The following is a 14,060-nucleotide window of genomic DNA, read 5'->3' on the forward strand; positions in this document are numbered from 1 at the left end:
ACAAAGTTTGTAACGAGAAAGATAAACTAGTTTTAATCAAGAAAGGACTTGTATCGCTGAAGTCACTCGGAAAGAATTTTTACCGGAAATTATCAAACAAGCAGATAAGTAACAATATGTTGAAGCAGTTCTACAGTTCGAAATAATGATGATAATAAAATATAATAGTAATTAAGAAATGAAAATGAAATGAAACATAATGCAATATCAAAGAGGGAAATAAAACTTACAAACACTGCGAGAATGAGTACCAAAAAACGAAACCGATTACAAGATAGAAAAAAGGTATACTATTGAGACTGATAGAAACTTCGGCATTAGGTAAAACTAAAAAGTGAATTATAAGTATTAAATAAGAGGTTAAATCTTAAGTTTTGGTAGATCTACTTTTATTCATAACTTTTTAAAGGAATTTAAAATATTTTAGGTATTGATATATGTCTTATCTCATTTGCGTTTGTGACTAATATATTGTCGAGTAATAATAATTAAATTTGCAGTAAATTAAAAGAAAAAAATAACTCAAAGATCACATTAGCAATCAAAATCTTAAGTGTGAGAAGTCACCTAACATTATTTTTGTAAACGAGTAAGTACATCAATAATATATGCAAAAAAAAATCGAGCACGACACAACTGGAGCCTGGAAAATTTAAGACGGCAGATTCGTGATGTTTTCAGAACTGCAGTGCCTAGTCTATTATGAGATGCATGATAATAAAGAACAAGTTGACATGTATGAATGACAACTTTTTCCAGTTTATTTTGTGCGACGTTTCGAGCATACGCTTTTCGTCAGGCATTAAAGATCATGTTGGGATGACTGTGAACATTACTAAAATATACAGCACTACGACACTAGTTTTGAACCCAGTTCTTTTGGACACTAAAACAGAAGTTAGTTAATCTCATCATATGTCACCATGCACTTTAATTAAAAACAAAATCAACGGAAGAAACATTTTCGACATTTTATGGTGAATTCGATTTTTTTTTGTCGAATTAATGACTTGTGTCGCTAATTAGTTGAACTTGTTCTAATCGAAATGTAATATTGAATTTGTTTTTAATACACAGGTACGTATTCTCAAACATCTCTGCCAGTCTGTGAAGAAACAAGTTGCTATCCAGCCGTAGGAAATTTGCTGGTTGGTCGAGAAAAACATCTTTACGCTTCTTCAACCTGTGGACAACAGAAAAAGGAACATTTCTGTATTGTTAGTCATTTAAAAGAAAAGAAGAAATGTTTTAGTTGTGACTCTAGAAATCCTGGAGAATCTCATGAAATTGAAAATGTTGTTTCTAGGTAAAAGAAACTTCATTATATACAAATAATGGATATATATACATACACACACACACACACACACACGTGTGTGTGTGTGTATATATATATATATAATATAATATGTGTGTGTGTGTGTGTAACTTTTCTTGATTTAGTATTATAAGTCAAATCTTAAAATAAATAATTAATAATTTTTGTGTGCAAAACTGGCAACCATAAAGCTTACAAATTAATAAGTATCTTTGCTAGGATTGGAGGTAATAACTCGAAATGGTGGCAAGCAGAAAATGGCAAGGAAAATGTTACGATACAGCTGGATTTGGAAATGGAGTTTCATGTCACACATCTCATCATCATTTTTAAAACATTTCGACCTGCTGCCATGCTTATTGAAAAGTCTCATGACTTTGGAACAACATGGAGAGTATGTATAGTCATTTAATAACTAATATCTTTGGTTACTGTTGCAAAATCGGACTTAATCTTGTGTTTAAATGTGTTTATTAGTAAAGACCAAACTTAACTCATCTTTAAATCCCAGTTATTCCTTAAGAACTTCAAGTTGAGAAATATCTATATAAAATTTCATGCTCAAAATGAGATTTTTCAGTAACTCTAGTTACATAATTTTTTTTTTGAAGCTGTCTTTATTGTTGGTTTTATTTGCATCAGTAAAAGTGTTTGAGGAATAACCTGTTAAAATCATTGAACTAACCCATACTTGTAGTAATGACAACAGTTTCAGAAAATATGTTGGTTGATATTTAGTGTTTTATAGTAATTTATTATATAATAATCTTTGGAATGTTGTAACAGATGATTGAAGAAAGGTTAATTATGTTTCCAGTGAAAACCTGTGTTGTAAATAACCATGACTGAAGAAGGAACATGTCATGGTACTTACTTCAGACCTTTAACTATTTCAATTTTTTCTTAGAATTATTTTATTTTACAATATGATTCCAATGACTTAAATATAAGAAAATTAATTTAGCAGCAGCTTTCTTAAATGGTGTTGTAACTATACCTTATAACTATTTTTAGTTGAATTAAGTTAAATAGTAATTAATTTAAATAACTTTTATATGCTGTATATTGTTGATTAAATAAGTGTTTTGTTTGTATAATACACAGGTGTACCACTATTTTGCCAACAACTGCACAAAGTCATTTCCAGGAATACCAACTGGGTCTAGACAGAGGGTGACTGATGTAGTCTGTGACTCCCTCTACTCTGGGGTTGATCCATCCACAGGGGGAGAGGTAAGCATTCTGTTTATTGAACTGGTAATGTTTACTTCTGGTGTTTTTTAACCATTTTGTCAAAGGACACAATTTTTTTTTTTGTAAATATAAAGAATGTCATATGATTGTCAGCTGAACTAATATAAACTCCTAAACTGTGATGGTGATTGTTATATGTATACAGTAAATTAGTGTTGATATTGCCAATATTGTATGTTCTCTTGGAAGTTTAACTCGTCATTGTTATCAACTGGATGCTGTATTTAATATTGATTTATTAATAAAGTGTTTGTAAAATGTAGTTTTAAAATTTGTATTTTGTTTTCAAAATTGGATGGGTTTTAGAAATACATTGTTTCTTTATATTGTAAATTTCTGTATCTCAAAAATGTGTTCTTCAATTTTTTAACTATATATTTGCCCCCCAGTGTCTTGTTGGTAAGCTGGAAAGCTTAATGCTAAAAACCATGTTATGATACTTGTGGTGAGTACAATATAGATGGTGTGGCTTTGTGCTTAAAAACAAGCAAAGCTGCCATATTTATTCTTAATCTGATGGAAGTTTAAGCTGGTGCTATGACCTTGTTTTACTTTACAACTGGATCAGCCATGATCTAGTGGTTTGCATGCTTGGATTGTATATCTGAGGGTTTGTGGTTCACATTCCTATTGCTACAAACAACAACAAAGCTTCACACTTTTGGGCTGTAAATATGTTTTATGAGAGTGATGATCAAATAATACTATTTGGTCAGACACAAGTATCCCAAGAGTTGTCTGCGAGGTGCTTTTGACTGGTTGCTTTCTATCTTGTCTACAAGTTCAAAATTTTGGACAGCTATGCCAAGATAACCTTCTGTGTAAATTTTATATATATACATAAGTTGGCTATTATCTTATGGTTTGAATGTTTATTGGAAAATATTACAATTTATAACGAGTAGGCATCAGTGTTTTGAGCCTTCTATTGAGCAATAAGCTTCATTAAGTATCTCATATTTTATCTTCAATTTTTATAGGAATGGTTTTAGTGACTTGACTATTGTAATTTACTTAGTTAATTAAATGTTCTGTTTGTTTCGTTAGGTTATATTTAAAGTTATACCTCCTAATATTCAAGTGGATGACCCATATAGTCTTGAAGTTCAGAATTGTTTGAAAGTGACCAACCTGCGAATCAACTTCACGAAGCTCTATTCACTTGGTGATAATCTTTTGGATTCAGTAAAACCAAATAAAATGAACTATTATTATGCTATTTATGAAATAGTGGTGAGAGGGAGATGTTCTTGTCATGGACATGCTAGTCATTGTGTAGCAAAACTTGGCCAACCTACAGGGCCCGATATTGTAAGTTGCTAATTTAGAATACTTTTAAGTTAGTTAATATGCACTTGATTTAAAACTTACATCAGAATTAATGCAATGTGAGACATGTATTTGCTTGAATTTTGTATTTTAAGTGATTGAAACACTGTAGAAAAAAATACTGACAAAAATGCTTCACTTGTATAATAATTGAAAAAAATTGTAACAGTCATATAAAATATTTTGCTACAAACACAATAGCCACAAAATGTTTTATTATTACAAGTGAATATGAAAAAATTTCAGATTTATAGCCTAACATGGCAATGCTTACCGCTAATTAACAGGCATTGAAGTTAAACAAATGAGATGTTAAGAGGTGTTAAATGCAGTACCTTTGTTTATATAAAAAAGAAATATAAAAATTATGCATGTGTTAAGCTAAATGCAAGTGATTGGCTTCACAGCATTAGTATATTAGCTATTAATGTGTAATATTAGTTTGTGTGATTATGCAGTTATTTATATTATTTGTCATATATTTGTTATTCTATTTATAGAAAACTTGCTTAACCGAATGTTTAAACTTTTGTATATGTGTTACTGCAAACAGAAGTATAAATTTATTACAAGTTGTATGAATGTAAAAAAAAAAATACAAGGCAGTTAGTTTAAGAAACTTAATTTCAATATGTGACATTATACAAAAAGTCAATCTTAATCAGAAAAAAAAAGTAATCTGTGAAATTTGGAAAAATTAACAAACTCAATTTTGGTTTTTGGTGTATGGATTTCTAATAATTTTGCTAGAAATGTGATAAGTGGGTTTTTATGTGAAATTACATTTCAAAATAATTAAGATTAACTGTAGATTGATGTTTCCAGAACTTCTAACTAATTCCTATACCTACAACTGTTCCAAATGTTCACTGTTAATATTAAGACAGTCACTCTTTCACTCACTACAACAAAGCAAAGTTACTGATCACTAATTCAGTTATTCTAACTAAAAGAACCCTTGAAACAGAAACATGACTTTGAAAAATCATATAAAGAGCAGGTCTCTGCATCTTAGTGGTATGCAAATTTTGCATTGCCCTGTACACCAAATTTAGAAACCATTTAATACAAAAGATTAATTCCAGATTGAAACTTGTTCACTGCTTTCTTTTGACTCTTTTTCTTTATAGCCTAACTCTCTATTTATAAAGTTGGGAAGTGGGGAAGATGTGTACCAAAAGCTAAAATAGTCGCATTATGACACTTGCCAACTGAATTATAGAGGGAAATAGTGTAGTGCATATTTTCATCTTGTATATCTTTATCATAACTTAAAATTTTAATGTAAGATTTTACAATAAAACTAATGTTAAGTGATCAAAGTGAATATTGTTTCTAGGAATTGTGTGAAAATTCACATCATCAGATAGAAGTTTAGGTCATAGCATTGCAGACTTTTGGGCAGTCCATCCCTCCAAAAAGTTTTCTGGAATATAATATCTTGATGATATCCATCAGATAACTCAATATTTTTGTAACTTTCTAGTCATGAAGAAAAAATAGTAAATATATCTCCCTATTGAACTTGAAAAATTCATTGTACAATCACATTGGACTGATTCATAAAATGGATTTTAGACTACTTTTGAATATCAAGTTTGACCTATCACTGTTTGATTATTATGATACTTTGAAGCCATAAGCAAACAACTGAGCAGTGATATACATTTAAAGAAAATAATTTTTTCTCAGACTTATGATTCATTAACAAATGGATAAATGTATGCAAATGACTTGTTATTTTTACTATAGGTTTATGGAAAATGTATGTGCACTCACCACACAAAAGGATTTAACTGTGAACATTGTGAAGACCTGTACAATGATATACCTTGGAAACCTGCAATAGGAAACCAGACTAATGCTTGTAAAAGTAAGAGCCTATTTTCACAGAATGAGAGATACAACTAATTGTGTTTGGATTTTTGTTATATAAAGAAAAATCAATAAAAATGATTTACATGAATGTCAAAGCCATGGATAAAGTTAATGATGAAAGTTTAGAATCTTGGCTACTAGTACATTTAAAGTAAAATTTTAGTTAAGTAATTTCATTCTAATCTGACATACCTTTAAAAAGTTCCTGTTTTTTTACATGCAACCACTCTGGAATACAGTGTAGTGGAATTTGAATTTGCAAACAAGTATGTTTTTTTTTTCTTTGTTGTAAGTATGTAAAGATTTTTGTTATACAGGCAAAGCATCAATAAGCATTTTTGTCAATTTGTCCTGTATTGTTCTTATAGAATGTAATTGCAATGAACATGCTACAAGATGTCACTTTGACCAGGCACTATGGGATTCAACTAATAAAGTGAGTGGAGGGATATGTGATGGTTGTCAGCATAACACGATGGGTCAAAATTGTGAACAATGCAAACCTTTTTTCTACCATGATCCTACACTTGATGTAACTCATGTAAATGTTTGTCAACGTGAGTACAGGATAATACGTTTGCTTGATATGAAAACAGAACTTGAATTGAATATTAAATTTAACATTTTTGTAAAATAGTTTTTATACTATTAAATGTATCTAAGCTTGAAATATTGATTACAATATGTTGAAAATAAACATGTTAAACAATTCTCCTAGATGCTAATTTTGTATAAAGACTGCAGTTTGCACTTTAATGGAATTGACTATAATAAAGAATATGCCAGGTTTTAAATCACATTTCAGGAAATTATTTGGTAAAAATTAAGCAACTTTAAGGTATTTTATTCATTGAAATTTAATATTTATTCATAAAATCTGGTGAAAAGAGGCAGTTAACAAAATTTTATTTAGTATGATAGAATACTTTTTGTAATTTAATTTCATATGTTAATCAGACTTCACGTGTGAAAACTTGTTTGAACATATAGGTCACACATGTTACTACTTCATTGTGATTTGATGTTCTAGTTCAGTAGTGTAATGTTTTAAAGGTAATTATGAAACTCTTAAGAATATAATTTATTGTATGACATTTTATTGACAGCATGTGACTGTGATCCTCATGGCTCCTTGGATAAGGGTAACTGTGAACCTGTAAGTGATCCTGCAGCTGGGATTGTTGCAGGATTTTGTCACTGTAAAAACAATGTTGAAGGAAAATGCTGTGATCATTGCAAAACTGGATTTTGGAATTTCCAGCCTGATAATCCTGATGGCTGTGAATGTGAGTTGCAATTCACTCTTCTACTTGTATCTAATTGACTTCAGTTTCTTCTAATTGGTGCCTCTGTTTGTGTGTTCACTAGCTAAAGCATAAATTATAAGATAATGCTTCATGTTAAACATGAAATTAGAGGGTTAATGAGAAGCTTTGGTTCAATAACTAGAAAATATGAGCATATTTAGATAAATCTAATAACTTTTTACTTTCCCACTGAATGCCATCAGACTCTGGTAAAGTGGTATTTGTTGCTAAAAGGCAAGTGAAGAAAATATTTTGTACTGCATATAATGAAACGTTTTTCAGTGCTAATAGAAAAATTATTGTAGAAACATTTCTTGCACAGCTTAAAATAGCTAGTTCATTTTGAATGTTATTTAGATAAGTATTCTTTTAATTCCGGGTACATTTTTTATATTAATTAACATTTATAACAGTAATGAATTGTGTATTATGTAAAGTTTGTAAAATTATGGCATAATATGTTTGTTTTATTTTATTAAGTTACAAAAATCTTGTGTTTAATTGATTCTCCGTGTTATGTTTTTAGAATTAGTTATATATGTTTGACTTGTAAGAACAAAGAATTATGAAGAATTATTTGTTGTAGCATGCAGGTGCAATATATCTGGGATTATTGGAAACCCTGAATGTAATGAGTTTACAGGAGAGTGTACCTGTAAGAAGAATGTTGTTGGAAGAGATTGTAGTCAGTGTTTGGTAAGATATATTACTTTGTTTGTTTTTTTTAAATGTTTTCAACACATTCAATTGATGAAGTATTTCATTGCAATGTAAACTTCCATGTATACATTAATCTGACAGTCATAAATGTAATTATTTAAACTTGTTCCTTCAGTGTATAGTTTTTTTCAAAGGGTTTTGGATACTTGCATAATTAAGCTACATGTGTGGTTAGATGCATCTTGTGTAAAAACATATGTCATAAGTTATATTTTGATTATTTTAATTTGGGTACATGATGTTAAGATCAAGTAAGTCTATAAAAGTAGTCCTTCAATTCCTGGAGTATTTGTGAATGATAAAGATCAAGAAATTTGGTGAAATATCTATAAACAACACTACATTATAAATACAAGAATCGATGAAGCATTGAGTTAATTTTTCAGTTTGTAAAGTACCATTGATTCAGTGAAATATTTAGTTTTATGGTTTTTTTTCAGTGATTGAGAAGTTAGTGAAGTAATTCAGATCAGTGTTGGTTATTGTGTATATTCAGTTTATATTTGATTAGCTGTTAAAAGTGTACATTTTGGACATTAATCATAGTACCATTAGCAAGTAAATTTCTGTTGAAAGTGCAAATGTTATTTGTGAACTTGAGTCTACAGTACAAATGATAGTAGCCTGTTGCAAACATTAGGGGAGAAATAAACTAATTTGTTATTACTACATGTATGGGATTTTGTTTTATTTTCAACAAATAATTCAAAAGAACCTGTCCAATGATAGGATATGTTAAAACAATAATATAAGCTGAAGTCAGTTTCTTAAGAATAAAACACTAATCTTTGTATGGCATTGATGATTTTGAATAGGTGAAAACTATACCAAAGTAGTGTAAATCATATCTTGAAATTCATAAATGTGTAAACAACAAAATGGCAGGAGTGGAATCAAAGCAACTCTGGTTTTCAAATAGACAATGTTAAATGGAAGAGGTTATGTGTGAAGGTACACTATTACAATAAATTCAAGAGCTCTATAAACTTGCTGATGGATTGAGCTCATCTTGAAGCTTTCATATACATTGAATGTTATGTTATCAGAAAAATTTCATTTTCTTTATTTAGATTTATCTTTAAATAAATATGGAACTTACTATAATTCATGGCAAACATGGAAAAACTTGAAAATGTCTTAAAAAATTTGAGGAATATCTAACTGACCAAGGAAATGTAATGTTTTGCTAATCATTAAAGATTTTATTGAAATAGTACAATGAGCTTATTTGTATTATTTGTAATAAAAGTATTTGCCATATTAAAAAGTAGAATATTTTCAACTTCTCATATTTTAATATTTTCTCTATCTTTCAAATTGCATCACCAAATTGAAACTGGCTACTGTGTTTTAAGCAGATGGCAAATTTAAAGATGACCAATTGTCACATGCTATTAAAGGTGGATGCATGGTGGTATGTGAAGATAATTTGGTGTCTCTGCTCAAGCTAATAAACTCTACTATTATAATAAAAGATAGTAGTTTTATATATAAAATGGTAAGGATGGCATACCAACCTATAAAGTTAAAAACATTTCTGGAAAAGTGAGAATTGAAGCAAGGTGAGATTTGAACTTGTGATTGCTTGAGATAGCTAACTACACTACAGTGTTTTGAATGATAAACATTTGGTTTTCACTTCATTGATTATTGAAGGGGTGAAATTTGGTAGAATGCTTGAGTTATGCCATTCAATTTGTAAGGCTCAAGATTCATTTTCACTTCATGGCTAGAATAGACCCCATAATTTAGTTTATTAGTTTTACCTAAATACAGCCTCCTAAATTACGTGAATAAGGAATTAATTAATAATCTTTTGTTTTTTAATATTGGATTAATCTCTTGATAAAATGACACTACTAATAATTATGAAGACAATTCTCTGTTGTATATATTTTGTTACAATGATTGTTGTTTTAGTATTACCTCGTGTTCAGTATTTTATTTTGAAATTAGCATACATTAGGTATTTTATTTAAGTGTCTTTTGATGAAGATTTTCTTTTGTAACATCAACAATGTTTACTTGCATGTTAGCCTGAGTTCTGGGGGTTTAGTTCTGATGAATTAGGCTGTAAACCATGTGACTGTGACTCAGGTGGAGCATATGATTATAAATGTGATGTAATAAATGGTCAGTGCCATTGTCGACCTCATGTAAATGGACGTCGCTGTGACCGCCCATTGTCACGTTACTTTGTTGGAAATCTAGACTATGTAATATATGAAGCTGAACTTGCAAGAGGTTGCCAAGTAAGTATTGAATAAATTTAATAGTAACTACATCCATATGATTTATTAGTTTGGTTTATTTAAACATATCTTTTGAGACCACAGTTTTCTGTAACTTAACCTTTCACATTCTAACTTCCTGACAGATACTCGATTATAGTTTATAATGGTCAGCAGTCATATTCCAATGTAAAAACGAATAATGGGCTTCTGAATTGAGTATTTATTTACTTAAAAATTAGTTGTTTCATTATGTTTCCTGAACTTTACTTAAAAAAGATAATCATTATAATGGTTAAAATTTTTTACAGAACTGTCAAATGAATATCAGAGAACCAGAATCAGATAAAGAACCAACATGGACTGGACTTGGTTTTATGACGGTTTATGAAGGTTCCAGCCTCAGGTTTAACATTACTTATATTCCTCAAACACTGGAGTATGGTATTGTGATTCGTTACGAGCAACAGGTTATATTTCACTTTTTTTAATGTTGCAAAAGTGTGTTTTTGAGATAACTAGTGTGACATATGTTTCAAAAGACAGATCTAAATAAATTAAAATATTAATAAATGTTACTGTCATAAATGAAATATTGCTAAAGTTGAAACAAAAAGAAAATGAATTTACTCAGAAAACACAAATACAAATTTAGTAATTATTTAGTGTCATTGATCAACTTAAGAAATATTAAATTTATTTCTTTAGAAGTATATATTTTATTGTTCTAAAGCCCAATGACTACATCTATATATCAATTTGAAAACTTAATTTAAAAGAAAGGCATTAAGTTGAGTTTTTAAGCATGGTATAATGCTGGGTAGTATGTTTCATATTCACAGAATTTCAATTTATTCTAAGTTTTATTTTTGAACATGCTAAAACTGATTAAAGTTGTATGTCAGTTCAGCCTAGAAATTAATTTCTGAAGTATTATTCACTCGGTGTACTGGTTAATGGTGTGGTAATTTGAGAGTAAACCTATCTCACAGTCACTTGATCTTTGTATAAACAAGAAGTTTGTGGACATAACATACAAAAGAATGAGTGTAGCAATTTGTTATAAGTGAAATGAAAGAGACAAAGTTAAAATTAAAATAACCTTTTATTAATGGAGGAACAGAAAAACATTTGCTGATAATGCTAATGGTATGAATATTGTAGTTTACTGAAATTAAAGGTTGAAATAAACAATGAAATTAAACAGTTTAAATGAAGAAACTATAAGAGAGGTAATTGTATTTAACAAAAAAACAAAAGGTTAGATAAAATTAAACTTTACTGACAACAGTTGAACTATATTTGATCAGCAGGCACTGGTAGAACAGAATAAACAGTAACAGGACTTAGTGAGTTCTGACTCTCTCAGATACTGTTTTTTTTCTCAGGAGTTGAAACGAGCTTGAAGTGAGTGTGTCAAAACCGCATTCATAATACACATTTTCCTTGAGCTGATCAATTGGATAATAGGCACTCAAATGTGGAAATATCTCTTCTTCATGTGACAATTGCTAGGTACTCTCCATACACAAAGTTTTCTTGACTGGACAGGCTACAAAAAACATAGTGCTTCAGACAGAATTTATCATATTACCTCACTGGATTTAAGATATTCTTAATTTAAGATGTTGATCATTCACTGCAATCTTTTTCTATTCAGTCAACTAGCCAGTCCATTACAGTTTATATGTAAAATGTTTTTTTTTGTTTTTTCCCTTTTAATTAAATGAATTTTTCTTTGATTATTTTTAATATTTTACAGTTTATTCTCTAGCTTAACCTGTCATAATACAATAGTTTATAGCCACTAGTTCAATTGGCTATTATCCTGTTTTGTGCTTTATCTTCTAAAAAATAAAATTTTTATATTTATTTCTAATTCAAACCAAGTTATGTATTACTTTCATTCCACCTACAACAAAGCTGTCTTTCCACATTCTTGTTATGGAAATCTTGTTGTTGAGAAATTTAAGTAATTGTGGGTTGTTTATCCTTGGAATGTCAAAAGGTCTTAAAAAAATCCATCTATAGAAACTTTGTTCTTAGAAAAAAAGGTTTATTACTGTGTATGAATAATTTAGAGTACAGGATAATTATTTATTAAAAGTCCCAAATTTCTTTTCAAGTATTGGGTGTCAATGTTAATTTTCTCAAGCAAATGAAGATTATTATATAGCCAAGGTTTTTTTTTGGTGTTTTTATATATGTAAATGCCAGATAACAACTAGCTAATATAAACATCTGTTGAAGTAAATATTGTTTTTCTGTTGTGTTTTTCATTTCATTTCACCTTTTCCTATCTATATCAGCAGTAATTCTGAAGGCTTATAATTCTAAAAACCGAGTTTTAGCTCATTGTATAGCTTTGTGCTTAATAACAAATAAGACAAAACAAACTATATATCACATTTTTCTATGTAACTGGTTTATTCTAAGCAGTTGGTTAATATTCCTTAACTATAGTAATGGATTTTTTCTTATTTAAGGATTTGTTCTATGAAATAAAGTATTCATACACAATTTAGATAGTTTTCTTGTTTTAAAGTAAAACTTCATCATAATAAAAACTTAATGATCTGAATTTAATTATGGACATGTGGTCGTTGTAGTAGAAACATTTATCCTATATTTTCCATTATCAAGTAACAATAAACCAAAGCTTATGAATTTTGCAAGCTATTAAGCTTTCATAGAAGTGTATTTTGTATGTGATGAACATTCATGATGGTTTGAATTTAAGTACTTTAAAACAAAATCAAGTAACAAAATAAATAAAGGATATTAAATAAATTCAAATGTTAATTATCTTCAATTTCATAAACTTTTATAGAAGATGAAGTTATGGTACTACTGGGATATCTCAAGGTCACACCTGGCTACTAACAAAACTAAAATCAAAAGACTAAAAACAACTGGTTTGCCCTTTATAAATTCAAAAATTAAATTAATGCTATGTGACAAAGGTCTTGGGTAATTCTGTCCTCAGAATCAAGATCTTTAAACCTTGTACTTCAACCAGTCACTTAATGTACAACATAATACTCTCTATTTCATACATGTTTATTCAGTAACTCAAGGAGGCTAATTTTTAAACAAAAAAAAAATAAATTTGTAGATGGAGACCATCATATATGGAGAATGCATGGATAGAGGTATGAAAGTCTAAGTTTTGTGTTAAGTTGGATGCAGATGAAACCAAACAAAATAAAGTTAAATATTTCTAACTTCTAATGGTTAAAATTTAGATAAAGTAGAAATGTGAAACTTGCCTTGGATAAATGACAGCTTTATCAATTTTCGTTATTTAAGAATTCAGTAAATAAAAGTGTGCTTGTACACACTTTTGGTTACTTAGTGTCTGCTTAAATATATTTTAATGTTGTATTTAGGGCCATTAATGAAGTCATTTTGCATTTAAAAAACAAATTGACACAACTGTAAACTTGCAACAAATTAATATGCCTGTACATCCAAATATATTAATATCTCATTATTGGGAAGATCAGATATATGTGTGCTTGGCTTATTCTTGGAATATTATTACAACAAAGTTATTTTGAAATTAAAATATGCATTTTTTTAGTATTTAATTATGATGTTCTTTTACTTTTTTATAGCTTCCTTTAGACTGGGAGAAGGCAGTAGTTTACATTGAGAAAACAAGTCATATTGATCATGTGGGACCATGTGCTAAAACACAATTATTGGATGAGAAGATATTCTCATTATCTTCAAGTAAAGATTTTATTTTGCCTGCTTAATTCTCAGTTTCATACTCCTGTGTTTTTGGAAGGCATATCTTCCTCCTTCAGGGATAAAGAAAGATGGGCCTTTTGAGAGCACAAGTCATTGGGTTTCTAATTTTGATTATTTTTTCCTTAAGCAATTTCTTAGGATCGTGTATGTGTTTTAAATCAGTATTTATGAGCTCTGCTTACTAAACAATAAGCAATGAATCTAAGTGACAAAAGAACGTTAAGTGCAAATCAAACACTCAGTCTGGCACTCTTGAAAGTTAGCATA

At 29.2% G+C, this 14,060-nt stretch overlaps 1 protein-coding gene across 1 annotated transcript in view; it reads left to right on the forward strand.

The window, feature by feature from the left end:
- Positions 1–14,060, forward strand: part of LOC106470185 (laminin subunit beta-1-like) — a 57,223-nt gene that overhangs the window by 1,836 nt on the left and 41,327 nt on the right. The window contains exons 2-12 of the mRNA XM_022399610.1: positions 1,078–1,306; positions 1,538–1,712; positions 2,423–2,551; positions 3,620–3,883; positions 5,654–5,774; positions 6,148–6,336; positions 6,886–7,065; positions 7,673–7,782; positions 9,843–10,058; positions 10,349–10,507; positions 13,655–13,772. Coding sequence (XP_022255318.1) covers positions 1,078–1,306; positions 1,538–1,712; positions 2,423–2,551; positions 3,620–3,883; positions 5,654–5,774; positions 6,148–6,336; positions 6,886–7,065; positions 7,673–7,782; positions 9,843–10,058; positions 10,349–10,507; positions 13,655–13,772 — 1,890 coding nt within the window. The remainder of the gene's footprint in view (positions 1–1,077; positions 1,307–1,537; positions 1,713–2,422; positions 2,552–3,619; positions 3,884–5,653; positions 5,775–6,147; positions 6,337–6,885; positions 7,066–7,672; positions 7,783–9,842; positions 10,059–10,348; positions 10,508–13,654; positions 13,773–14,060) is intronic.

The sequence above is a fragment of the Limulus polyphemus genome, unplaced genomic scaffold, assembly GCF_000517525.1.
Source record: "Limulus polyphemus unplaced genomic scaffold, Limulus_polyphemus-2.1.2 Scaffold102, whole genome shotgun sequence".
NCBI lineage: Eukaryota > Metazoa > Arthropoda > Merostomata > Xiphosura > Limulidae > Limulus > Limulus polyphemus.